This window comes from Equus asinus, chromosome 21 (assembly GCF_041296235.1).
Source record: "Equus asinus isolate D_3611 breed Donkey chromosome 21, EquAss-T2T_v2, whole genome shotgun sequence".
Taxonomy (NCBI): Eukaryota; Metazoa; Chordata; class Mammalia; order Perissodactyla; family Equidae; genus Equus; species Equus asinus.
Window position 1 is genome coordinate 30,820,492 of NC_091810.1, and position 26,052 is coordinate 30,846,543.

Sequence of the window (26,052 nt, forward strand, 5' to 3'; positions counted from 1 at the left end):
CATTTTTATCTGGTAATTAGCTGAGATTGGCTGCTTCCTCTGTGGCTTATTAGAGACGGCCCAGCAGTGGGTGTGAATCACGGTGTCATTTGTCAAGCCTGGTAAACCCTCTCTGCTCTCATCTGGCTTACTGTTTATTTCCACTTGTACCCATGTTCAAAAACCTCCAGAAAATTCTCCTGCATCTTTGTGGGTTGTGCTAATCTGGAGGGATTTTATTTTTCACTGCTGCTTTTTTGGTAAAACAGTCCAAGTCTTAAGACCTTTGTGAAAGCTACCAGAGTTACGTTCTTTTCACGTTTTATGACACTGTACCATGTGACTTGTCTGATCTTCTTGTATGTGAGCACCCACAAAGATGGGCTTGCACTGGCTGAATGTTTACATGAGTTTTGACTTTTGGCAGTTAGACTAGAACCCCCTGGACTTGGTGCTCTTCCTCACAAAACTGGAAAGGAGCGTGCATATTTCTTAAGGACATTGTATTGATATTATAATTTTCATTCCTCTTTTAAGAAAGCCACGGTGTTTAGGGTAATGTTTGTAAACTGAAAAGAAAAGCCAAAAAGTAGAGTTAGTCCTCAGAATTGGTTTATTGTTACTGTGCACATTTTCCTTTAACCAGTGTGTCTGCGTTTGATGGTAAGTTCTTCAAGGGCCGCAATTGTGTGTTCTGTTCCTATTTTTGTCACTTCGATACCAAATACCTTATATCTGCTCGATAATATTTGTTGAATGTCATTTATAAACAGGGATAAAAGGTGTTCACTGAATCCTTTCCAAAAATGAGCATACAGAAAAATGAAACTGGTAAATGTTTCTTTTTCCCATTAACTGGGCATCAGAAGATGATCATAGGAAAGGCCTAGAATCACAAATGCGTGTCTGACTTTGGGTCCGGGTTGTGAATATGCGCAAGTTATTTAATCTCTCATGAGCCTCAGTTTGCTTATCGTAAAAGATGAGTAATAACATCAGAAGTATTAGTGATGGTATGAGAAGTAAATGAAACCACACAGTGGCAGGTGGTTTGTAACATGATTTTTACAAATGGTATCCTTCACTTCCCAGAGTGTTCTGATATTCTTAGGTTTAGCAGCATCTGAATTTTAAAAGCTGTATATTCATGAGCGTTAGCCTTCTGTGCACTAAATTCCTTGACCCGTTGCTTGGGCTGATGCTTGTACATACAGTTCCTGCACTTGGTCAGTGATTAAGGCCCAAGGCAAAGAAGAGGTCAGCCCCAGCCTTCCCCCTTGGCTTCTCAGCTCTGCTCCATCCCATGGCTTCTACTCTTAACTGCCAGCCCTTAGTGTGCAAGTGTGTGTCATGAAGTGAAGTTTCCAGCACCAATACATAAGCAGCTCACAGCATCTGCCCAGCTTGCTGGGGGGTTTGTAAGGGCAGTACCATCTCCACAGCTTGCTCTCCTCAGACATGGTGTGTGTATAGGGGGCAAGGGATGTCTGTTGTTAGCTGAGTCAGCATTTTTCCATTGATACTTCCCCAACGGTGTTTGATGTTTTCTTCAAATGCATTGCTTTTTTATGGAACTACCCTAAACATATTAGGAAAGTTTCTTACGGCCTTTTTTTTATTACTAGAGAATGAGTAAGATTGAGTCTTTTCAACAAATTGAGAAGACTTTTAATATGTTCTTTGATTATAGTCTCAGAGGAATCTCATTTTTAATACTTTCCACAAATAATGCCTCGTACTTAGGATTGTCGCAATGGTGAAATAGACTTGTTAAGTGATTGGAAATCTGGTTTGAGAAGATGTTACCAAGTAAGCCTACTTTACTGAAGTTTCTTGGATTTGGGGCAGCTCTAAGTATCTGAGATAGCAATTCTATGTAAACTGTAATAAATATGTTGAAAACAACCAAGTTCTTCGACATAGCCGGACTTAATATTTCTGTATCAACAAATTTTGGGAAAGGGGGACAAGCCTGTTTTCCAGTATTGATAAGAGAAGCACTTCAGGGTGAAGCCGAAATAGATAGTAGAAAGAAAGAAAGAGAGGGAAGAAGGGAAAGAGAGAAAGAGTCAAAGCAGCACTCATTCCTTTTCCTCTAGACTACTTCAAATAAATAGTATTCATTTCCTTACTTGGTGCAATAGATTATTCCATTATATTCCTCAACATTTGAAACTTGGAGGGAAAAAAGTCACATTTTACAGTTCCAGATCTCTCACATGCCGCATTCTTTTTAAATTAATAGATTCCAATCCTACAGTTGATAGAGTTTAATGAAGATTACACATAAAGCTTTCAAAGATTAGTCTCTGCCAACTGATAGAACTCTGCGATGGCTTATTGGATCAGTGCCACTCTTTTTAATACGAGTCATAGGCCAAACATATTTACAGTCATTCCCATCCATGAAGTTTAATTATGGAGTGGAGTAGCCTATCCCTGTGCTGTCCAATGTGGTAGCCACTGGCTACGTGTGGCTATTTAAATAACTTTTATCAAAATTAAACTTTTAAGTACAAATAGTTACTCACTTGCAGTAGCATATTGCAGGAAGTTCTGTTGGAGAGCTCAGGTCTCTATGAATGTACACCGACTGATGTTTCTTGAAACGTGAGTGTTCACTGGTGCGACAAGGACTCCCTCTCCCTCTTTGAGGTTTACAAGGCAAAGTAGGCTATTAAAGAGCGTGCGAAGTCATGGTTAAAGAAATGTTTTGACCCAGAATTTCTCAAACTGGCTAGGCTAGCCTAGGCAACCCCTTTGTGTGTCTATAAACATTTAACAGTCTTTAGATAACACCTATCTGTATCTCATATCTCACCTCTAAGCATCTACTTAGAGGAATAAAACTAGCCAGGCATCCTCTGTATCATTCCCGCTGGATTTCGGATGCTTTCTTGGCCACCCTGGTTTTCTGAAGATCTGCTAAGAATTGTTCTTTCCCTCACAGCTGAATCTGGTATCAAGTGTCACACTCTCCAAGTCCGCATCAGAGGCTTCTCCACAGAGCTTACCTCATACGCCAACTACCCCAACCGCCCCCATCACTCCTGTCACCCAAGGCCCCTCCGTCATCACCACCACCAGCATGCACACGGTGGGACCCATCCGCAGGCGGTACTCAGACAAATACAACGTGCCCATTTCTTCAGGTAGATACTCCATTTTTGGCTCATGTAGAATTGTAATATGTAATTCTTGTAGACCAGCCTCTTTTTAAAAAGTGATAATTAATAGGACAATGATTCTTATTTAGCAGATATTGCGCAGAACCAAGAATTTTATAAGAACGCGGAAGTTAGACCACCATTTACATATGCATCTTTAATTAGGCAGGTAAGTAAATAACACAGTACGTAAAACTATATCAAAAGGTATACGTGGATATATTATATTGATGAAGTAGATTTAAAACCGTTTGGTGTGCAAGCATGCTAAGCCCTTTTCTATAAGGTTTTTTAAAACTGCAATATATAACATAATTGCTTTTGATTAAGTATTACAATACGATGTGATTATTAGGAAATTCATTTCACACAACAGTGAAAATGAGCCTGTTTAAAGATGGCAAGTCAATTATCACAAGCTACAGTAATCTCTGATCCCTAGAATTAATCTGAGCTCTAAATAATTACTGAGCTTTAATCAGCTAGTGAAATGTTTTGCATTTCTCTTTGATTCTGCTTTATGAATGACTAATAAATTAATATTTCTGTACGGAAACAGAAATAAAAACTCAAAACAATTAGATAATTCCATTTTGAATTTTGCTATTGAACTGTTAAATACAATCATTAATCTTAGATCATTTTGTGAAACCTTTCCTAGGATTTAACTCTGTTCATGGTTATTTTATATTTTCAAGAAACTGTGTAATGACCATTCTGCTGATTTGGTCATAAATTATCTTCTTCTGTTACTTTTGCTTTATAGGCCATTCTCGAATCTCCAGAAAAGCAGCTAACACTAAATGAAATCTATAACTGGTTCACACGAATGTTTGCTTACTTCCGACGCAATGCAGCCACGTGGAAGGTAAGCTGACTTGCAGGCCTTTTAGTCTTGGGTCTTGCCGTTTAGAGAAGAGAGTTTGTTGTTGATAAAACACAGTTGTTTTAAGTTACATTTATATTGTTTGGCTACATTCAGAGAGTCTATAGGAATATCTGATTGAGAAAGTAGTTCCATTGTGGTTAAAATGCTCAGATGGAAGACTCCCATTACATTGGCATCAGATGATTGGATGGACCAACCAGTGAAATGATCTCTCTTTGATTGGAATATGTAGGGAAAAGGAGCAGATGACCACTGTTGCCGAAATGTTGAGATTGTCCTATTACTTACACAAACCTCATGCTTTTTGGTCTTTAGCCACCACCAATATTTGCAGAGATGCATAGGTAATTTTTTTTTAAATCATTAGGAACCTGGAGAAATGATCAGACAAACTTGACTTAACCTTCATTGGTTGGATAAAAGCTCCTTAACCCAATTAGTGGAGAAAGCTGTGCCGTCCAAGTACTAGCACTATATATGGCGAACACATATATTAAGTTGGGTTATTTTTGTTTGTTTGTTTTTAAGTCAAGAGACTGTCTTAGTAACTTCTGCATTATGTAACTTCACTTTTACCACCATTTGCTATAAAACAGGTCATATGCCGTAGCTCCACGTTGGATGTCCCCAACAAGGCATGAGGTCACATGACAAACCTCATTCCCAATTTAGCAGTTGGTTCATAGATTCCATTAGTACTTATTCCATTATTTTAGATTAAACCCTCACAAATTTTTGGATTTTTTTCACTTTGAATTTCTTGATTTCTAATATTCTTGCTATAAAAGAGGGCAAGTACCATATGACATTTATTTTTTTGCAGTTTTTTCTACTGAGAATTCTTATAATCCCTAAATTCCAAGACATTTAGAAACATTTAAAATGCAGATATTTTAGGATACTTTTACATGTCATTGTTATATAGTAGAGATTTATTACAGGATACAAGGAAAATTTGCTTAGCTTGAAATAAATGTCTTCCTTGCCACTTCCTTAATTTTGGGGAGAAAAACAAAAGCAAAAACAGAAAACATGTTTCCTTGTTACGTTCCTGATAAATTAGCATTTTAAAAGAAAATGAATGTAACTGCAGGTTTAATTCATCCACTTTACAGAGGTGTGAATATCTATTGTGGCCCAATTTATCTTTTTGATTTCCATTAAGACACATGGATGCCAAAGGGCGCCCTTACCTCTATTTCTCAGCCTGCCTTGGGAGAGAAAATACAAAGGATCTTTAGCTACCAATGCTTTTCAAAATTTAGGAAGTATAAGCATGAAGCAGGCATTTTCTTCAAAATTATCTTTTATAAATAGCAAATGATCAAATTTAGAAATAATTACCAGTTGTGAGTATGATATTTAAGCTCAGATCTTTAGATTTAACTTTTTCATTTTTGCGAACTGCAGGAAAAAGTGCCATTAATATAAACAATCCGAGATGAAGTACTTGTGACTCATAAATACATATAATTTTCTCTATGTGTCTTTATTTGTATCGTGATCTTAGACAAAAGATTAAATGCCCAGTTAAAGTTATGACTGAAAAGAGCTTGCTCATCTTTATGGGAAACTCTTGATTTCTAGCTTAGATATGTAGTATTTGAAAACAAAACTCAAGTTTTGACTTTTCATCTTTACTTACATGGTTGTATAGTTCAGACAGATCTACAGCAATCTTTTTTTCATATGTGGCTTCTTTACGTCTTTTCAGTTGTGTACATTTTGATGCTTACTTTAGAACCTTAGACAGTGATTAGGACGAGAAGAAATGTTGGTTTCTTTTCCAATTATGTCTCCTATATGTATACATGCTCTGGATTTTTTTAAGGAAATTTGAGTTTGTTTATTTATTTCAACCTCCTCAGTGTTGTTCTAGGAGATAACAGTAAACTCTTAGCATCCTTTTGCTATGCCTTTGTGCAATATAAAAAAGAAAATGCTTATTTAAAGACCAGACTGCAATTTATATGCAGAGAAATTTGTCCTATCTAGTATGATTATAACATGCCAAGTGTTTTCCAGAGATTTTTGTTTTGTTTTGTTTTTATGCAAACCTATCAAACCTGTTTGAATCAGGGGTGTCTTTTCATAGTGACCTGGGGGGTCTTGAAACTACCCCGTGTATGTATGCTGGCATTGCTCAAAAGCTCCTTGAGAATTTCTCCTGTGGCTTCTCCTTGTGAGAAGTTCATCATGCCGGCCGTATAATAAAACTTGAGGTCTCATTATCTTCTGAGTATTCCATATTGGAAAAGAACAATCGTCATTGTCTAGCTGGACTCCTTACAGTAGAGTCACCAACAGTGGTTATCTGAAAATTGAAACACCTCTCCAAGTATCAAGATTTGCCACTTGGAAGGATAACTTAGAGAGGAAATACTGCAGGTGGTTGAAGGGGAGGGGTGCAAAATGTTTGACCAGTAGCAGCATTACCAGAATTGAGTGAAGGGCTTGCAAGGTATGTGAGGTATGGTCTCCACATCACCTTCTCATGCCTCAGTTGTCACTTACTTATTCCCTGTAAGAACAAAGGTTTGAGTAAATGACGTGGGTCTCTTTGTAATAGCCTCATGTCTAATTTTGAGTCTGGATCAATAAGTTCAATCAGGACTAAAGAAACGAAGCCATGCTTGTTACTGTACCCAAAAAGAGTTGTGGATTTTCCTGAAACTCAAAGGAAAGATGAGATGTTAAAAGCTCTTCACACTTGAGTTGAGATCCTCCTTTTTGATAAATTATAGATGTCAAGGTTCTCAGCTTAGGAATGACCAGAAATGACTTTTATTCATAAGAAAGAAACATGTGTCTATAGAAACCATCAATTGCAGGAATATCGTCATTTTGCCATCGAGAGTTCTACTCATGTGCTCCTTTGGCATTTTCTCAGTTAATTAAGGTACTTGCCCATAGTAAGGGCCAGCTTTTATATGTATTTGGGAAGGCAAGACATAGCTCAGTGATGGATCCTGATCCATTAGGGGTCATTTCGCACCCTGAACCTGTCAGCTACAGGAGGCGATACTCTCAATGGTAAAATCCAATTTAGATTTCTTCTAAATAAATCTGAGAAAACCCATAGAGAGTTTTAAAGCCAAAACTTCAAAGAACAAGAACAAAATGTCTTCATCTTTCATGGTTTTAAAAAAAAAAAAAAACACCCTTTTTTTTATGGGAGATAAGTGTGTTTAAGAGGGACAGTTTTATGCTTTACGGGTTTATTTTGAAGTTCTATTAACACTATTTTCAGATTTCTACTGTGAAACCTATTTTGGGCTCCTATGCATATTAAAAAATATTTCTTCTGGTTAGCTGTGACCAGAAATTAGACCGAAATGCCAAAGTACAATTAATTCATAATTTTATTTTTTCATTTTTGCTTTTGGAAAAGGCACCCTTAACCACAAGAAGGTCATCCACGGGGGTGGTAGCCACAGCTCTTGGGGATGGTTTTATAAATGTGGACTGTTAGGCTGAATTTACTGCTGTTTTTAGAGTCTTTTCTTATAGAAAATGTAAATGTTCTCTCTTTTATACTTGCTGCAGAATGCAGTGCGTCATAATCTTAGTCTTCACAAGTGTTTTGTGCGAGTAGAAAACGTTAAAGGGGCAGTATGGACAGTGGATGAAGTAGAATTCCAAAAGCGAAGGCCACAAAAGATCAGTGGGTACGTCCGCCATGTTTGAACTTCTCAGCCTAGCTTGGATTGTGCTAACAAGTATAACGTAGAGGCTTTTGGCTGCTAGACGGTGTTAGACCAAAGAACCGGTTTCACGTTGTCTCAGTTAAGGGAAGCAAAAAAGCATTTCATCCCTCCTGTTTTGTATACCCACCAGTCCCCCTGCCCTGCTTGCGGTCTTTGTCGCATCACATGCTAGTAGCTTTTAGGTGGCAATGCATATTAACCCTCACAAACCATTTGCTTATGCTTATTGCATTTTATTTTCTTTTTCCTGTTCCCTGTATTGGATGTCTGTTCTGCCCCCAACCCCGTCTCCTTTTGTTGCCACTTCATCTCCTTTGCTGCTGCTCCTATCCCAGGGTGCCATTCGCACCAACCTCTCACTGCATAAGTGCTTTATCAGAGTAGAGGATGAGTTTGGGTCCTTTTGGACAGTTGATGATGAAGAGTTTAAACGTGGCCGCCATATTCAACGAGGCCGTCCTCGCAAATACTGCCCCGATGAAAACTTTGACGAGCTTGTCGCACAGTAAGAGCCTTTACTTGCTTTTGTTTTTTTTTTCTGCTGTTGCTTTGGCTTTGCATGGTTGACTCATCCCATGTAGTTTTGCATTTCACCCAGTAGCAGTGCCACGGCTTTCTGCAACGGAACTAAATTGTGTGATTTGTACATGTATTTCTCTCGTTTCTCCTTGGAACACCAGTGCCTTGAATAATGCTTTTTTGACGTCTTTGATGCAAATATTGTTTGTATTTTGATTCAGCAGCTTTCGGGGACCCTATAACTAAATACTTTTGTGTGACCAATAATTCCTCCAAGTAAAAAGGAAGCTTTTATTTAGAGTTAAAATGTGCATTTAATGGGGTAAATTTCTTCTTTTTGACTCTCCCAGTATAATAATATACACATAGTGAGATGAATGATTAAAATGCTCCAAGCATAGGAAAGAAATTGATAACAGCACATACACTTCCTTTGAAGGCCACTGATTAATGTAGGTAATTTCCTATTGGAAGCCACTCCTTTCCCTCGGTATCCCCTTCATGATTATTTAGTATTTTTACTCTTACTGGGCTAGAGATTTTCTTAAAACAGCATCTTGTCTCCGTTTGGTCAGTTAATGGACACAGCATCAAATATTCTCACATGCTTCCGGATTTGGCTGTGCGAGAAAGACCTCAGCCCAACCTCCCGCCTTACTTAGGAACGACCCTCCTCCAGCTTACCCTCCTCTCCATCTTCTTTTGGCAATAACCGTGCCTTACAGATCTTGGAGCCACCATGCTGTTCCTCCGACAGCCATTGCAGATTTCAAATCATGGAGAGGCTTAAGAGCCCAGATTCCTCTTCCTGACTCCCAGGAAACCCTGCTGTCAGCTCACTGACCTCCCCCAGCCCCCAGCCCAGTGCCCCAGAGCTTCTGCCTTCCTCTTGGAGCCAAGGCAGCGATGAAAAGTTTCCAGACAGGCCACTATTTTGTGATACAAAATTTATCAGTGGTGGGAGCGCCCAAGCCTCTTATTACTTAATTCAGAATTTTAAAGCCAGTTTCCTTGAATAGCAAAGTCTATCATACCCAGAAGTGTTCACACAGACCAACCCAATAGAGCCAGGGGATGTGGAAAAAACCTAACTTTTCTTTGGTTTTGTTACTGGGGGAAATTTCTGATTTGGAAGGATACCAGCAAGCTTAAAACAAAACTTAGCTAGGAACTCAGGGGTTGACTGTGTTTAACTTTGAGTTTTTATCTTTTTCTTATGCAGTAATCCTTCCCTTATTAAAAACATGCAGAGCAGCCACGCCTACTGCACACCTCTCAATGCAGCTTTACAGGTAAGATTAATGGCCGTCCCGAATATGCGGCAGGGGCACATGTCTCCCCCACTCATTTCAAAATATATTAGCCTCACTCTAATTAGATATTAAATTTTAATTCCGTTAAACTTTTTTCTTAAGTGCACAAAGCATCGTACTCCCTGGAGGCAAACACATCGGGCTGCTTCAGCATTAGCAGGATGCTTAGCATTTTGAATATTGTGGCAAAAAAATTAAAAGTTCACTTATTAATATTTATCAGCAGTATCATAATTTCCATCCTCTTATTTCAGAATTTCACTTGAGGCAAAAATACCACAAGTGTAATTACTCTAGCACAGCTATTAATGTGCTGGATGATAGGCCACTGTATCACATGACCTTCTATTGTTCACGGGTTTAAAGAGAAAGGAGAGCTTTTTATTTCTTCTTCTTCTTTTAAAGTCTGTTTTAGCATCTTTTCTTTTGTCTGGGGGCATTCCGGGTTTGGTTCCCTTTGTAAGAGTAAACTGTTTTTGTTTGAACGATAGAGGTGTTTAAGAAAACTCTAGGTTTCCAGCAGATTGCTGAAGATTACATAATACATGCACAGTGTTTGTTACCTACTGACAAGCCCAGCTCTTGTTACGCAACCGATGTTACTGGGGGATGAAGACGCCGGTATTGAGCAGGATGAGCAGGAGTGAGGTTACCACCTAAATATGAATTCCTAGGGCAGCCCTGGCATCTAGTGAGCCTTTTGTTTATTGCGTTGCTCAATTATCAAACAGTAAAGTCATTTCATCAGTGCACGAGAAGATGCAGGACCACTTCATTAAACTACCTGGGGTAGTAGTAGGAGGGCTCAAGCCCCCACCAAGAGTTCATAGGTAGGCAGTGTCCTTTTGGCCAGTGGTCCTGTTTGATTTTGACCCTACCTGGATTGTTCTAGAAAACAGGCCAAAGGAATCTTGACAACCTTTAAATGATGATAGAGTCTCTAGACAGACCTGACATTTGTAACCCAATGCCATCGCAGACCTTTATAGCATGTGTTCTTCTTGGGGGCTGTATCACCCAAAAATTGGTGCTTAGATAGCACTATGTCTTGTGCCCCTCCCAAGGCCCCTAATACATAAGCACATATTAAAATTGCATGAGGGGAGTGCACAAATAGGAAATCAAAAGTCTAAATTAAAAAAGCTCCTAAGGGACAATAATGAAAAACTGGTTGAGATTCTCAGCATTACAAGAACAGGGTGGGGTGAAGAGGAGACGATGACAGGAGCCCTGGTTCCCGCTATTCATTAAACAAATATTCCTACTCTGCACCCTACAGAATCATTTCCCCAGCTCGCTCGGCAGAGGCTTAAGGCTCCCAAGGATGGATGATACGCCTTTTACACAGTTTCAGTTCAGAGGCAAATTCGCTAAACTTAGCTTTTCAGTAATTATATTTATTTATTTTTAGCCTGAACCAAATTTAATAGGAGGAACTACTCTCTGCGTTTCTTTTAATTACTTGTAGTTTACACAGTAACTTTAGAAAAGCAAATGAAAGCACGCTTAGATGCCGCCACTGTAAATACCATTCATTAGTAACTTATTTTCCCTGGAGTCTCATGAAGTGTGAATTTAAAGGCTGCTCTATCTGGAACAGTATTAAGATTACAAGCACATTTTACATTCATGAGGCGGAAAGGAAAAAACACCCCAGTAATCCTGCATCCTCTGGATTCCCTTAACTATGTGACTAATTTCAATTAGCATGCTTTATCATTACAGAACTGTTCATGCTTCATCTTTAAAGTATTTGTTTTTGGCATCCTCTGCACCCTTTCTTGTTTTCAGTGATGGACCAAAACTGTCCTGCGGTTTTCTAAGAACACTATATCCACAATGAAGGGAGGTTGAATAAATTGATCTGAACTCATGATCTGAGGAGTGGATCTCTTCCCTCTCCTCTGTGAGTTTGGATCCATGGTCAGTAGACGGTCTCATAAGATAACTTTCTGCTGTGCAAATTAAATAAAGATTCTCCCAGCAGGCCCTCCTTGCCATTATTGCCCATTTCCATTTTTCAAGACAAGTAAAAATAATAGTGGAACAACATCTTAAAAAGATTACTAGAGCAACATAATGCATGATATACAATATATAAAATAGGACAGCAGAATCCACTACAGAAATAAAACATTGGACTTGAGACAGATTGCATTATGCTCTGAAAAAGTGAAGTAACTAAGGGTAACCGTAAAGCTTCATATTTATAGACTGCCTTTCCCCCAAGGATCTCAGAGTGGTTAATGTTCCAGAAGCAATGATACTTACGGACTTCTGCACCATTACTTAAGCACCTTCATTTTTTTGGCAGAGGTACCAGTTTGATATGAAACCACATACTGTGTACGAGACCACTTATATAATTAAATCCATTATAAAAACCATAACCCACCTGCTCCTAAGTGGGCATCAACTACATAAAAGAACTACTTTGTTAGGCATAAGCCGTTGGTGAAAATTTTTCTAACCTTGGGTGGGTTGCTTTGATCACTCACTCAACAAAGAATGTTCAAGAGGCTCTATTTTGTATCAGGCACCAGGTTCTCTTTGCAGCCCACTTGATCATTCTTTAAAGGGACAAGGCTGGTTTTCTTCATTGACATCTTTCTTGTCTGAGAACCGAGGCAGCATTGTAAGTGCTTGCCTTTGCCTTTGGATGCCTGTCGCCACTGTGGCTCTTGGGCCTCAGCCCGTGTTTTATGATCCGGTCCCAATCAGAAATGGCCTTGACCTAGAACAAATCATCCCAAGAAGGTTGTCCTGTCCATTGGGTGACCAGCTCATCCCAAAGAACACATTCTTAGAAACATTTCAATTTTGTCTTTACTTCTCAGTTTTTGACTTGAGAAGCTGCCAAAAATACCAAGCGAGAGATGGCCCCACTTTTACCACGTTCTGACTGTATAGTAGTGAAATGATGTTGTGAGAGCTGATCTTGTGGTCTTTCCAGTGAAAAGAGACTCAGATGATAGTTCTAGCAGAACCTCCATGGCTGAGAGAGGCATGACCACGGTGTTGTCTCACATAAAGGCAGTTAAGATGCTTGTCCAGCTGTAGTTTGCAAAAAAAAAGTTCTGGCAACTGTTCTTGCTTTTTGCTCTGCCAAAAAAAGGAAAAATGCTTTATTGCAATTACAAGAGATCTGTTGAAAAAAGTACTTGATGCAAATTATTTGACAAACTGTAGGAGAGTGAGGAATGCTGTTCATCAAAATGAGTTCACCACATTTGGAAATAAAAACAAGATTTTTTTTTTCCTACTCTTTAAAAGAAGGCAGTTATATAAATTCAGAAGTGGAGGGAAGGAAAAGCTGTGGGCTTACAGAGGCCGAGCCTTGAAATAGTACCTTAGCCAATGCTGTGTTCGGTGTGTATGGGTTTTCTAACACAGGGCTTGTATCTAGGAGGCATTTCTGGCTTTGGAGTTTGCACAGTGAGTGAGACCGCGATTGTCATAATAAGCAGATTCCCCACAGCCCAGCTTTGCACACGTTCTTTCTTCATTTTTTGGCTCTTCCTTTCACTCTCGGGCCAGGATTTCTAGAATAGTTTGGACTCCTGTATGACTGGCCAGTTGAAGTCACCATGCCAGATTGTCTTGTGATTGTACTTTTTCCTCATTAGGATGGAAAACCAGGCATAGTGTAGTCTGCAAGAGGACAGTTTTGATAAATCTTGGTCTAATTACAGCTGCCAGTTTTTGAAAGTCTGTCCTCCTTAATAAAATGAAAAGTCGCTGGGTCATAATCACTACCCAGATGAAACAATATGGATACTTTACTCGAGTGATACATTTGACTGTTGTCTGCATTTCAGACTCAGTGGTCGTTTCATTCAGATGGAGTAGGATAGAAAGTGAACAGTATCCCGCTAGAGTTTAGAATTTTTTTTTTTCCCTTTCCACACCTTTTTGCTGACACTCATTTGGAATGACTTTGTCACCTTCGATATGGATATACTTAAGTACCCAAAAGAAATACGATTTTTTCTTTGGTCCTGAAATTCCGGTTGATTGGTCTGAGTCTGAAAGATTGCATGGTGATACTTTCCACCAGTTATCTCAGCCTACACTAAACAGATTCAGAAATCATTAAAACAGAAATGATGGGGGGAGATAAAAATTGATTCCAATTCTATAATCTCTTCCTTTTCTATAGGATCTAAGAGGTAAATGTTTATGGAAGTTCTCATAAGTTTGAGGTGTGCGGCCAGAATAATCGGATCAAATCTTTAATATCCAATACTGGAGTCATCAAAGTGGATAAAGAAATGAAAATTCCATTATGTATCCCTGTGATCTGAAAATATTCAGTTCTTCTTGAAAAAAGGCATCAGATATAAACCTCATATTAGATAGCCTTGTCTAAACCATGTGACTCTACTCAGCAGGGCTGAATTGAGTCCTGCCTCCTGACAGGTGCTTTGGTCCCCCCAGCTAGCTCTTTGAAACCAAGCTTGGGACATGTGTCATGGGTCTAACTTTTAAAGCAAAATCCTTCTACCCCTGTTAGAAACTTTGTTTGCCCAACCAGGCTACAATGAACTTGAACTGAAGATTATTGGATACACTCCCAATTGATAGCTTCCCTGTGTATGCATACCCTATGTCTTCATAAATTCTCTTTCGGTTGATGGCAGGCTTCGATGGCTGAGAATAGTATACCTCTATACACTACCGCTTCCATGGGAAATCCCACTCTGGGCAACTTAGCCAGCGCGATACGGGAAGAGCTGAACGGGGCGATGGAGCATACCAACAGCAACGAGAGCGACAGCAGTCCGGGCAGATCCCCTATGCAAGCCGTGTGAGTACTGTCCACCCAGAAGATCTTTGCTTTCAGGTCCTGGTCTGCCTATTTTATGTGCACACAAGCCCTTCTCCAGCCACTTTTTACACCTTCTCTGTAATTTCTGATTTCCTAGAACTCAGGTAGAAGGCTGTGCTTCTGGAAATGTTTAGCTCTCTTAGCACATAAAAGGACCATTTACTAAATTTCCCCTAAAAGCACTCGGCTTCGTGCAGCCCTACAAGTGCACACGGCAATAAAATGGGTGACGTGTTTTCTTTTTTTCCTCTGCTTGGCATCTCAGTCCATTATTTAAGTCACATTACCTTTTCCTCCTAGAATTAGTCTGCCTTTCTCTGAAAAGTTTGTGGTTTGTTCAGCTTGCCGACACACTGAACCTAGCAGGGAGGAAAAGGGTGCTTGTTTACTTGGTGGTGTGATAAGCTTAACCGCGCACACGACACCGAAGCGTTATTACCAAGCATTAATGATAGCACAAATGAAAGGCGGCATGATTTATAGATTGCTCTTAAAATATCAAAAGGAAAATTAATAGGAGCATTATAGCAGCAGACGGCAGTATAATGAGCACACATATAACTGAATGAAGTGATGGGCGATGGTTGTCCATGCTGAATGTGAATGACACCAGCACCAGGCTAACCTCGGGAGAGGCAGTGATGCCCATGTTGGTGGGCGTGGGGAGGGACTGGGTATGACTATAACAGGTCCTTCTCTCCCGGGAAAAGTTTAAAACAGAAAGAAACCGCATTATCCCAAATGATTGAATTTGCCAGGGATGCTGTAGAATGACAGCCTCTCCCTTTTAGCAAGTGTCTGTAAAACTATTGCCCACCGTAAAGGAATAAACCAATCCAATGTTTGCCATACTGTCAGCTCCTAGGATAGGCGACTTGTCCACACAGTCTCTCTGAATTACTGACCAACGTCTCATTTTAAGATAATGTGAGTGATAGGAATGGAAAATACAACCTGCAGCAATTAGGAACAGAATGAATTGATATCTACTGACAATGGGAAAGAATGCTCTCAGCCAGGGTAATTGATGGGTTGTAGGGAATCTGAAATTTGATTATTTAGAATTTGAATTTCTTGCCCAAAGTGCTTTAAAAAGGATCTTTAAAGAGGGAAATAATTGTTTTTAATTTATACGAAGAATCTCTTAATATTTACTCCACATTTTAAGAATATGTCCCTCTTTCACACCAATAGCACCATATATCTTCCTTTCTAAAGCAACCTGATGTTTCCGACTTTATTCTAATCACACTTGTATTCATCTTTAAATCATTGTCATGACAGCAGTATTTACTCAGATATTAAGGAAGTTCAGAGCAAATGTAAATTGGTATATAAACTATTGCAAGAAATACACATTAGATCAAACATATCTGAAGTTATTGAATGGACGAGATAACTATCTCTCATCATCTATACTAACTCCAAGGTTTAGTTGATGTATATTCCTATTATTTAGTACAAAGGATCACCAAAAAAAGAAAGATCTTGGGATGAAAACCTCAGGCAACAGTTTAGAGTGATGCTAATTTTGCTGTACAAGATAAAGTCACTCTAATTTGTTTGACAACTTCAGATTAATCCCAATATTACCAAAAAACCACCTTTTACAGCAGTCAGCATAATTTTTAACAAAATGAGTTTCAATTGCTTTTTTTAAAAAAAGAAACCTACCTAATGACATCAGAATGGATACTGTTGCTCAACTCTCACAGGTTTACACTGTTTGCGAAACATAATGATATGTCAGTAGCAGATTCCCTGTGCTTGCTGTCTGTGTCATAGACCGTTACTCTTTTTGACTCCATATTTCCATTAAGCGAATTCTGTAATGACATAGTTTTCATTCTTGTCCAATATGCATGACCCTGCTATGATGCAAATTGTTTCTTAACTCTTCTGATCTATTGGAATAAATCAAGCCTTAAACTTTACAGCACAGCTTAAAGGACCTTGTTAGTACGGCAGCCCAGCTAATATCCAGTGTGAAAACAGAACTCTTCATTCTTACCCTTTCTGTGACACTCATATACCACTACATTTTGTTTCTCTTTTGAAACGCTAGAAAGCAGTCACATAATTATGTCTTTGGGGCATTGTACTTTTATCCTGATAGGAGCTAAAGGAGCTGCGAAGCAAAATACTCCATGCTGTGCACACACCCTCGGAACACAATGCCTTTAAACACTAGTCAGCTTGAGTTAAAAACTCTTGTGCTCCTAGAGTGGCTAAACAAAGGAATTACTCAGATGTAAGAAGGGAAATGTGTGGTTTTGCCCAGTTATTCATTGGTAGCCCTTTAGGAAGTAGGAGTCGGAGAGAAAGGTGGGGCGGTGCGGGGGATCGCTGGAGAAGCAGCTGCATCGCGGTCTCCAGTTTCTGGGAGACACATGGGTGTATGTGAAGCATAGTATCTTCCATAGTTTGCATCTTACCTGAAATGTACCTTGCATAGAAATCCATTCTCTTTTATTCTGAAGCTCTGCATGCCTGTGTTACTGCATTTGCCACCCTCAGGGGGATCTGCTGGTATCAGGAAGTGCGGCAAAGCTGGATTTCATTTCTCTGGTGTTTTAAGAAGCCTTAATATCTGAGCTGCTTGTGTTGACAGGTTGTCACACAGTAGATCTCGTCGGTTAACATTTGTTGGGGACCCACTCTGCGTTAGGCACTGGGATTGAGTCAGCATGCATGACAGGTCATTACCTGTGTTTGGCGATGGCACATAATCTTGTTGAAGTTTGGCTGCAAATTTCAGGGCAAAACAAAACATTCTCTAATGTGAATTGTGTTTTGTGGGGGGCTTACACGTCTCCGAGTCTTTTTTTGCCTAGCAAAACATTTGTCAAAGTCTAAAATTATAAAGCAAGAACTTCCCTAAGACTGTTTGAGTCCTTCTAAGTCCTCCCTCCTGCCCATAGCCTTATATCAGCTCCTGTCATCAAATTGAGGTTTGTAAACCTGAAAAGATTAATCAATCTGATAGTTTAAAAAAGTGAACGTAGGAAAATAGTGATCAGAGAAACTACATATGAACTTCAATACATGGCTGAGTAAAACACAGACACGTTCCTACCAATTAACATTGCTAGAACCGTGTGATCACTGAAGAGGGCATAACTTATGACGTGAGAGTTTTGAATCGTGAAAATATGAAACTGAAACACGAAGAAATGTTTACCATTGTCACTAATCCAAGAAACACAGTTGAGTGATCTGAGCTTCCTTATACCTGCTAAGCAATAGAATATTTTTAAAAAGTAATGCTTCGTGCTGATGAGGTTGAGTCTAAATTGATATGGCCCCTCTGGAAATTAATATCGCAATAAATCCTAAGAACCATAAAGATGTTTTGGCCTTTGCTCTAACAATTTCTTTCTTACAAATTTATCCTAAGGAGGTAAATCAGCAGAAGTAGAAAGATTAATGGATAAAAATGGTCACTGTATTACACAAAGAGCAAAAGAGGGGGTGGGGAAGAAAAAGACAGTCACAAAATGCCCGGTATTAAGGGACTAACTCGTCAACACAGTGGAATCTCTTATAGCCGTAAAAGTTATGACCGTAAAGCTAGCAAAACAAACCACCATATTCCTGCTGTTTACCTGTAAAAATATGACCTCAAGTGGAAGAGCAGAGGCACAAACAAAAAAACCTGCTGTAATTAGGGTTTACGGGTGACTTTTTTTTTTAAGGAATAATCATCAATACACTTGTTTCTTCCCAAAAGAACATAGAGGAGGGACCCTACCAAGGCTGACTCACAGGCATACGATAGATGCAGTTGCGCATGATCCCATGCATAGAAGTTTTAACACTCTGCCGTTTCCATCTCAAAACCCTTACTAATATTTGAACCACATTTTCACTTTGCACTGGGCTCCACAGATTACCTAGCCAGTCCTGGGTACTGTAGAAACACAGGCAAATGGGACCATTGAAAAAGTAAAAATAGATGGAGCGCACCAGTAAAATGTACTATAATGCAACTTCGGTATATTTCATTTTGCAAATAGTTTTGAAGAATACGGGCACGATTTTTTAAAAGCAATTTATCCTGACATCTACCCCCAAACGCTCTGTGGGCTGTGCTAATTTTAGAGTCAATTGGTCTTCTGAAGGTTCCCGTCGTCAAGGGCAGTCCAGAGCACTCCTCTGTTTGTTTTTAAATGGTTCAAGTGGCCTTTGGGGTTTGCATACAACATCAATTATTTAGGAAGCCAGCCATCCCCAGTACCACCTCTTATTACTAATACTTGATAACGTCAATTAAAAAAATCCTCCCTTCTGCAGCCTGTCCCAGCGATGGGACCCTTTTAACTTGAATGGTTCTTTTACATATCAAAAGCCCAGCAACAGAAAGTAATTTGTATTTGCAAAGGATCCGTTGTAAATATGATTTACGAACAACATTTCTCAATTGTTATCAGAGTGGTTTCATGTGATCCCCCCCCGCGGTCCCCTTTGGGTGAACCGTGCACTGGTCCATAATGAGAAAGTTGGCAGATCTCATCGCTGCCGTGCGCGTCCCGGTGGCCGCTACCAGCCAGGCTTCATGTTTTGCCTTGTTTACAGCTGACAGCGTTATTATTCTGATTGGGGCTCTGCTTTCTTATCATATTGTTGTGTTGAGCGAGCCTTTTCCTCTCCGTTTGTGTTTCCTGGCAGGGCTTTTCTTGCCTTATTGACAGTTTGTAAAAATATGCATTAATTTGGAGTTTCAAGCATGTATCATGGTGTCTCTTTGCTGTGTTTGCTTGAAGTTGATTAATGATAGAACCTCGCTTGGGGTCGGTCTCTGGAGAGTTCTTTCACAGGTTCTGCATGTTAACTAGCAAAGCAGAACACAGAGCAAGCCATGATTAGCCCAGCCTCCCACACTCACTGGTCCCCACAAACCAGTGTTGTGTTACATTCTTATTTCACATAATTATTTGAAGATTTGTATTCGTCTGCCCAGGATGCTACTGCAGGGCCTGTTATCTGGTACTCAAAGTGTGGTCCTTGGACCAGCGGCATCACCTGGGAGCTTGTTAGAGATGCAGAGGCTCAGGCCCCACCCCAGATCTGCTTAGTCACATGCTGCATTTTAACAAGATCCCAGGGTGATTCGAGGGCACACTGAAGTGTGAGAAACGCTACGGGGGAGGAGAGTCCTGCTTCTGTCCAGAGATGAGTCATTCTAGAGCAGCACCGTCCAAAAGAACCTTTTGGATGATGGGAATTTCTCTGTGCTGTCCAATATGGTAGTCACATGTGGCTCTTGAGCACTTGAAATGTGGCCAGTGCAACTGAGGAACTAAATTTTAGATTGTGTTAAGTTAGAAATTTTAATTTAAATAGCCACATGTAGTGAGTGACCGCTGTGTTGGACATCACAGTCCTGAAGTGTGGCTTTTGAATTGCCCGAAACACCCAACCTGCATTGAGTTGGGAAGTTCCCTCAATGACCCTTTTCTTGTTTTCCCAGGCATCCTGTACATGTCAAAGAAGAGCCCCTCGATCCAGAGGAAGCTGAAGGGCCTCTATCCTTAGTGACAACAGCCAACCACAGTCCAGATTTTGACCACGACAGAGATTACGAAGACGAACCAGTAAACGAGGACATGGAGTGAACATCTGGGCGGGCCAACCCCAAGAATGAAGATTGGGAAACAAAACAAAACAAAACATGTCAAAAGTCAGCAGTGAAATTGTTCTCCATTTGTTGTACAGTCTGGAGGATTTTCACTACATTTTGACAACTCTGAAATGTGTTAACTCTTAGTGCCATCAAGAATCCCATTTGGGAGTATTTTTGATTTTTCTACTTTTTGTTGAAAAAAGGAATTTGTACTCTGTGCATTGGATGGACTTGTTTGGTACTTGGGATTTTCCTCTCTTAACAGTCAACATCAGTGTTGTAAATTTGCTAAACTGATTCACTTTTAGCAGCAGACTTTGAACTGCAGTCCTGCCAACGTTGGACACTGAGGACACCCAACTGAGCATGTGCACCTAAGCTGCAGACCAAGCCTCTGCCCAGAATTTAAGGATTCCAATGGACGACCTATTTGCACAGTACTGCATGTTGATTATCACTGCCTTTACTCCATTTTTTTGGGTTTTTTTTTGCTTCCAGTTGGGATTGGGAAGGCCTTTGTGTGTGTATTGGGGGGAGGGGTTAAAAAATAATTATCCCAAACTTTTTAATGTATTGCTTTTTTTTTTTTTTTTTTTTTTGCTTCTACTATACCATTTTAAGTTCTGACCTCAGGCCTCCATTTGGGCCCAGGGCCTCTTGGAGGCTTAAAGTTTTCTGTACCTTGTGATGAATGTTAATAGGTGTTTTTATTATACAAAGCTGAATGTCATTTCTCGTTTGTAGTTTTCTGTCACTCATTCCATTTTCCTTCAGACATCACCACGTTTTCTCTAAAGTCAGAAAACATTCCGTTTTGGTCTTTTTCAAAAAGGTCCCAAATGCTGCACTCTACACATGAAGGTCCTCTCACACAGACGTGAATCCTGCCAGAAAGAGAATGAATGACAGAAAAAAAAATAGAGACACTCTAGAAACGATGCAGATTCATTCCACGAAGCAGTATTGGAGGTGGGAAGGGGTTGTGTCAGATTTTCCTTTTTTTTTTTTTTTTTTTGCAGCTACCATCATTCCTAATAAATGCCACAGCACAAACCAACACAGGCAGCACCGCTCCAAAGAAGCCTCGTCCTAGACTGACAGTGTGGCTGTGGAAGGCTCTCTGTTGTTAAAACCAGCATGAGTTGCAAAATGGTCCAAAAGCGGCTTCCCTGAGCACCTTTGCTGAAAGTACTGGTGGTGCTGAATTTAAACATCAGTTCAGACCTGCTTGGTGGCATTAATCTGTCTGAATGCAAATTAGATTTCAGATTGAACTTGTTGTGGGAGTAATGAGGACTGAGTTCAGCAAATGCTAAGGTGTTCATTTCAGATGTGCAAATTTGGTCCTGCAGTTCAGTTTGTTATGCAATGTTATCCCACCAAATCCCAGATTCAAAAACTCAGAGAAGGCATCAAGTAGACCTAGAGGGTGCGTCTCAGCCCTGGACTTTTTGGGAATCGATACAGCGTGCGTAACATGACGGTCATCGGTCAGTACAACCTCAGTCCTTAGAACCCCCGAACACTTCCACTCTGCACCCACTTCCCTGTCACTCATTTATTTATCTAGGACTGTAGCTTTTGGTTTGTTTTAGTTTGATAGCCTTTTGGAGCTTAATTTATATTCTTTGTACCTTTTTTTCCTAAAATTACCAAAGATATTACACAAAGGTAAATTATGTTCTCTGTTTTATGCTTTATCTGATGAAGCCAAATATCCTCTTATTGTTGATCAAAGGAGGCGAAAGAATTTAGAGGCAATTGATGAGATAGAGGTTATTGCTAACCTGAGAGAACTGCTCCTTCATCCTAGAGTACATTTAGAAGACCAAGTAGGTAATGGAACCAAAGTTCTTACTTTTTTTTGGTTTTTTTTTTTTTTCTTCTGTACCTCTATGGAGACCAAAACTCATTCTTGTAAAGAGAAATTATGAGGCTACTGAAGATAAAAATAGGACACAGTATTAAAGGGGAGAAAGAAGGAAGGGAGTCCCATCTCAAAGAGAAAAGTGAATGTATGCCACTGAAAATTAGGGGGTGTCCAAGAAAGGAGACAGTTAAAATCAAATTCAGAGAGAACAGAAAAGCTTCCACAATTGAACAAGACCACATAATAGTATTTCTAGAAGACATTTCTTTTAAAGAAAGATTGTATGCCACTTTTGTTTAAGGACTGTGCTATGATCGCTGCGTTCATTTTGGTTTATCTTGGCATAGATCCTTCGTTTTTTTTTCTTTTGCTTTAAAAATTTTCTCCTTTTTCTTTGCTTTTTTTGATTAGGCTTGGGTGAGTATTTTTCGTTTTAAAAAAAGTAACACTCCCGTCCACTCATAAGCTTGGTACAAAAACGTCTTTGGCAGTTAGTTACTTTTGAAGCTTCACTCTGCTTTCTGTATAAAGGGCAGTCTGTGGTCACTCGAGACTTTTTTTTCACTTTTCCAGGCAGCTTCGTGATGCGCAGGCAGTAGCCAGACAGGGTCATGGGAAGGGGCCCTGCGCTTCTAAACTGAGTGGTTGCTGGTTAGTTTGGTATTCAAAAGAGGATAAAAATCTGGTAGATTAGTTCATTCTCAGCATGTGTAGCTAGACATGAGTAAAGATAACAGCATGAGAAACTGTTAGTACGCATACCTCAGTTCAAACCTTTAGGGAATGATTAAAATTAAAAAAAAATACATTTCACTCAGTTGCACTTAGTCGTATGTCTTGCATGCTTAGTCTAAAGACTGTAGCAAAAAGAAAAAAAAAGAAAAATCAGATTTTACATATCTTTGCAGGTATCACAGCCTTGCAGAAGAACCAACTGAAAAAAAAATTCTCAGGCTTTACAGCAAGCAAACTTCACTATGATTTTTACAATTCTGATTCTGTATCCCTTGGGGGTATTCCAGTTGCTTCTTTAGGATGGGGTTTATTATGTTGTACATATATCCCGATGTGTCTGTGTGAATCTTTGTCTTTTTTGGGGGAGGGCAGAGGGCGGTTCTTTTTTTAGATATTGTTCCTAAAAAGGAATAAATGCATACACCTGTTTGTCAAAACACCTTTGCTTTTTTTGTGCAACTGCTTTATATTAACGATACTAAAAAAGAAAATAGCTTTGGAAAAAAAAAACTACTGTATGTATTGGAATTGCAGAATATGCTGCACATGTATTTTATTTAGTTATTCTTGCTTTAAGAATATTGGATGACATTTCCTGACATGTGGGAGGGAGAAACTCCTTAACCTTTTTTTTTTTTTTTTTTGGCTTTTAAATTGTAACATAGTTGACAGATTTTTTTTTTTTTTTCCTGTTCTCATTGATCGGAGCATTTTGTACAGGTTTTTTGTGTGTGTGCGTGCGCGTGTGTGTTAATCTGTTTTTGATACATTCCTGTCCCTTGTGTTTATCCTACCACTGCCTTCCTGGCTATCTTAAACAAGTTCATACGTTTGAAAAGAGAAAAAAAAAAAAATGTTGTTTTAAAAAATGTTTTCTCCTGCTGCAGTAAATATTTTGCATGATGAAATTCCAGGGTCACACTTTCAAAGTTTATCAGTGAAGTAGTGATTAATAATGGAGAGTGTCAAAGCTATTGAACTTTTTGTATAAAAAAAAAAAAGAAAACTTTACAAGGTGCCAAGATGTAAAGACAATTTGTTACTCTCTCTTTTTTTCCTTTTTGTCAAAGAAAAGCGTACATTAGGGAGATAGTCCCTTGTATCAGGCAAATGCGCTATCAGGAATGAGGATCCATCCTTCATCCTTGTCCCTAGAGCCTGTCCTTGAAAGACGAGTTACGCTGCCCGCGTTGAACCAGCAGTAAAATGAAATCTCAAGGCTTCTGTACATGAAGAGTGACCGCCAGCCCTGCCACCTTCGGACGGCTCTAACGTATTCCCAGCATCCTGTCAGACCTGGTAAAGAACACCTTGGATTCCTAACCCAAAATACGGTGTAAATCACTAGCTATTTTATCATGAAAAAGAAAAGTTAAGAAACATTTCCTCTCCTTTCCACATTCCAGCTGAGCTCCGTTTCCAAGGGTACAAAGAAGAACATGCTTATAAGGATTTTTGAATCTTTTTGGTACCTTTTGGTTAATGGTTATACCCTCTTGATATTTTGGATGTTTTTGAGATTCGGTTTCACTTTTTTATCCTGAGAATGAGACTGACAATTCTAGAGGCATTTTGTGGGCCCAGTGTAGTTCACGTGATCTCTGCTATCAGGAAGCCTTGGAGATGGTACAGTCCGGACTGGGAGCTTGGTGCTTCATGGATATGTGCTGCCAGTAACAAGAATTTTTTTTGTTTTGTTTTGTTTTGATAAGGCATAAAAGAAACTCATTCCTTGACATCAACTGTAATTCCATCATTCCGTGTCTGTGGATACAGACAATAAAAAAAAAAAATGTTGTGTAGTCAGTACTAATTACTGACATGATAGCATTCTCAAATGCAATAAAAATGCTGGTTGTTCACACTGGTAGTCAAGTCGCCACAGCCTAAGTTTCTTTCCCCTTCTGACCCGCTGATCGTGCGTGTTAAGGCGTCTGCCTCAGGTTTATCACCAGCTGCTTTTAACACAGGATTAAAATCAATCTTAACTAAAAGCTTTCATCATCACGGAGGGCTGGAGCCCTTCTCGGGATTTCCAATGAAAGTCTCCACTTGGAAAATTGGAAAAACAAAAAAGAGAGGCTCCCTTTTCCCTTGAGGAAGTGCACCCTTATTTTTCTTCATCAAATTTTCTCGAGGAAAAACAAAATGTTTAATAACTAGCATTAAGAGCAAACTAAAATTTCAGAGGAAAGCAATTTCATGAATAATTCATTAAAATTTCACATCTGCAAGATTAGTCATCCAAATAACATGCTAATGTCAAAAACATGCACCGTCTATAATATTCTCATCAAGAAATCTTTTTGCATATAATGATAAATGCTTAGATTAGAACAAATGGTTTTATAAAAATATTCTATCAAAAGTATGCTTGATAACTGCATTCAGTGAAGAGAACCGTAGAATTCTAGAAACTAAATATGCCAGAAAAACTACCTTGATTTGGAGGGGTTTTTTTTAATTGCATACCTCTAGAAAAATTTGTTATTTCTCTTTAATATTATCTCATATATATTCTAAAGATTAATGAATTTGGGCATCATCTTTCAGTAAAAATTAAATTGGTATATTGAAAGCAGCACGTTAAGTGGCCAGACCATGGTAACATAAAACTGTTAGACATGTAATTCAGAGCACATAACACAAGCCGAGAGATGACTTGAAAATTAACCTTGCAGTTTTCATTCGGCAAACACCGGCTGATGCTGAGGAACGTGTAAATGTTCTTTCTCAGCATTGTTTTCAAAGGCCCATATTAGGGGGAAAAAAAAATTGTAATATAGGTTTTGCTATTAAGTTGCAAAGGAATGTCCTCTTTTCATTAACAGTTACGTTACACCGTCTAGAGGCCCTCTAGTCTGATAATTAGTAAAACGTTTGAACATTTGAACCCTTAATTCTCATCTAGCTACTAAGAATATAATATTAGGGGTAATTGAAATTCCTTTAAATGCCAGGCTTAAACATCAATATTGCTTACAGCATATGCAGTTGGTAAAATTAAATATGTATACATATTTGAATAAGCTGAAGGACCCAAACTAGGTATGCGGATGATGATGCAACAGTGAAGATTTTGCTGCTTGATGCATAGTACATTTTTAATTGTATTTCAAGAGCTGTTCTAAAGCAGGGGTGTCCTCCTTTACATATTTATTTCAGTCCTGTCACTCAGATAAACAAGGCAGCAAACGCAAAATAGTGGTTCTTTTAAATGAGGGCCTTTCTATAAAAATCCTAAACTCTTAGGGAGACCAGTTTCACACCAACACAAACAGCTGCATGATAGTAACAACCTTCCCCTTTCCCCCAAAAAAGATCAAAACAAAGTATAAAAAGTCTTTTCTTGACATACTAGATTTTGTCTTCATTGATGATATTACGTATTTATGTGTAGGGTAGTAATGACAATTTATCTT

At 39.1% G+C, this 26,052-nt stretch overlaps 1 protein-coding gene across 23 annotated transcripts in view; it reads left to right on the top strand.

The window, feature by feature from the left end:
* FOXP1 (forkhead box P1) overlaps positions 1-24,500 on the top strand; it is a 575,342-nt gene extending 550,842 nt beyond the window's left edge. For 17 of the 23 annotated variants that reach the window (XM_070492654.1, XM_070492648.1, XM_070492645.1 and 14 more), the window contains 7 exons: positions 2,930-3,131; positions 3,236-3,315; positions 3,913-4,014; positions 7,582-7,703; positions 9,484-9,553; positions 14,215-14,381; positions 19,873-24,500. In XM_070492654.1, the coding sequence (XP_070348755.1) occupies positions 2,930-3,131; positions 3,236-3,315; positions 3,913-4,014; positions 7,582-7,703; positions 9,484-9,553; positions 14,215-14,381; positions 19,873-20,017 (888 nt within the window). In that variant the 3' untranslated portion in view covers positions 20,018-24,500. The remainder of the gene's footprint in view (positions 1-2,929; positions 3,132-3,235; positions 3,316-3,912; positions 4,015-7,581; positions 7,704-9,483; positions 9,554-14,214; positions 14,382-19,872) is intronic. The other 6 variants (XM_070492659.1, XM_070492656.1, XM_070492655.1 and 3 more) reach the window with 1 other exon arrangement.
* The last annotated feature ends 1,552 nt before the right edge of the window (positions 24,501-26,052 follow it).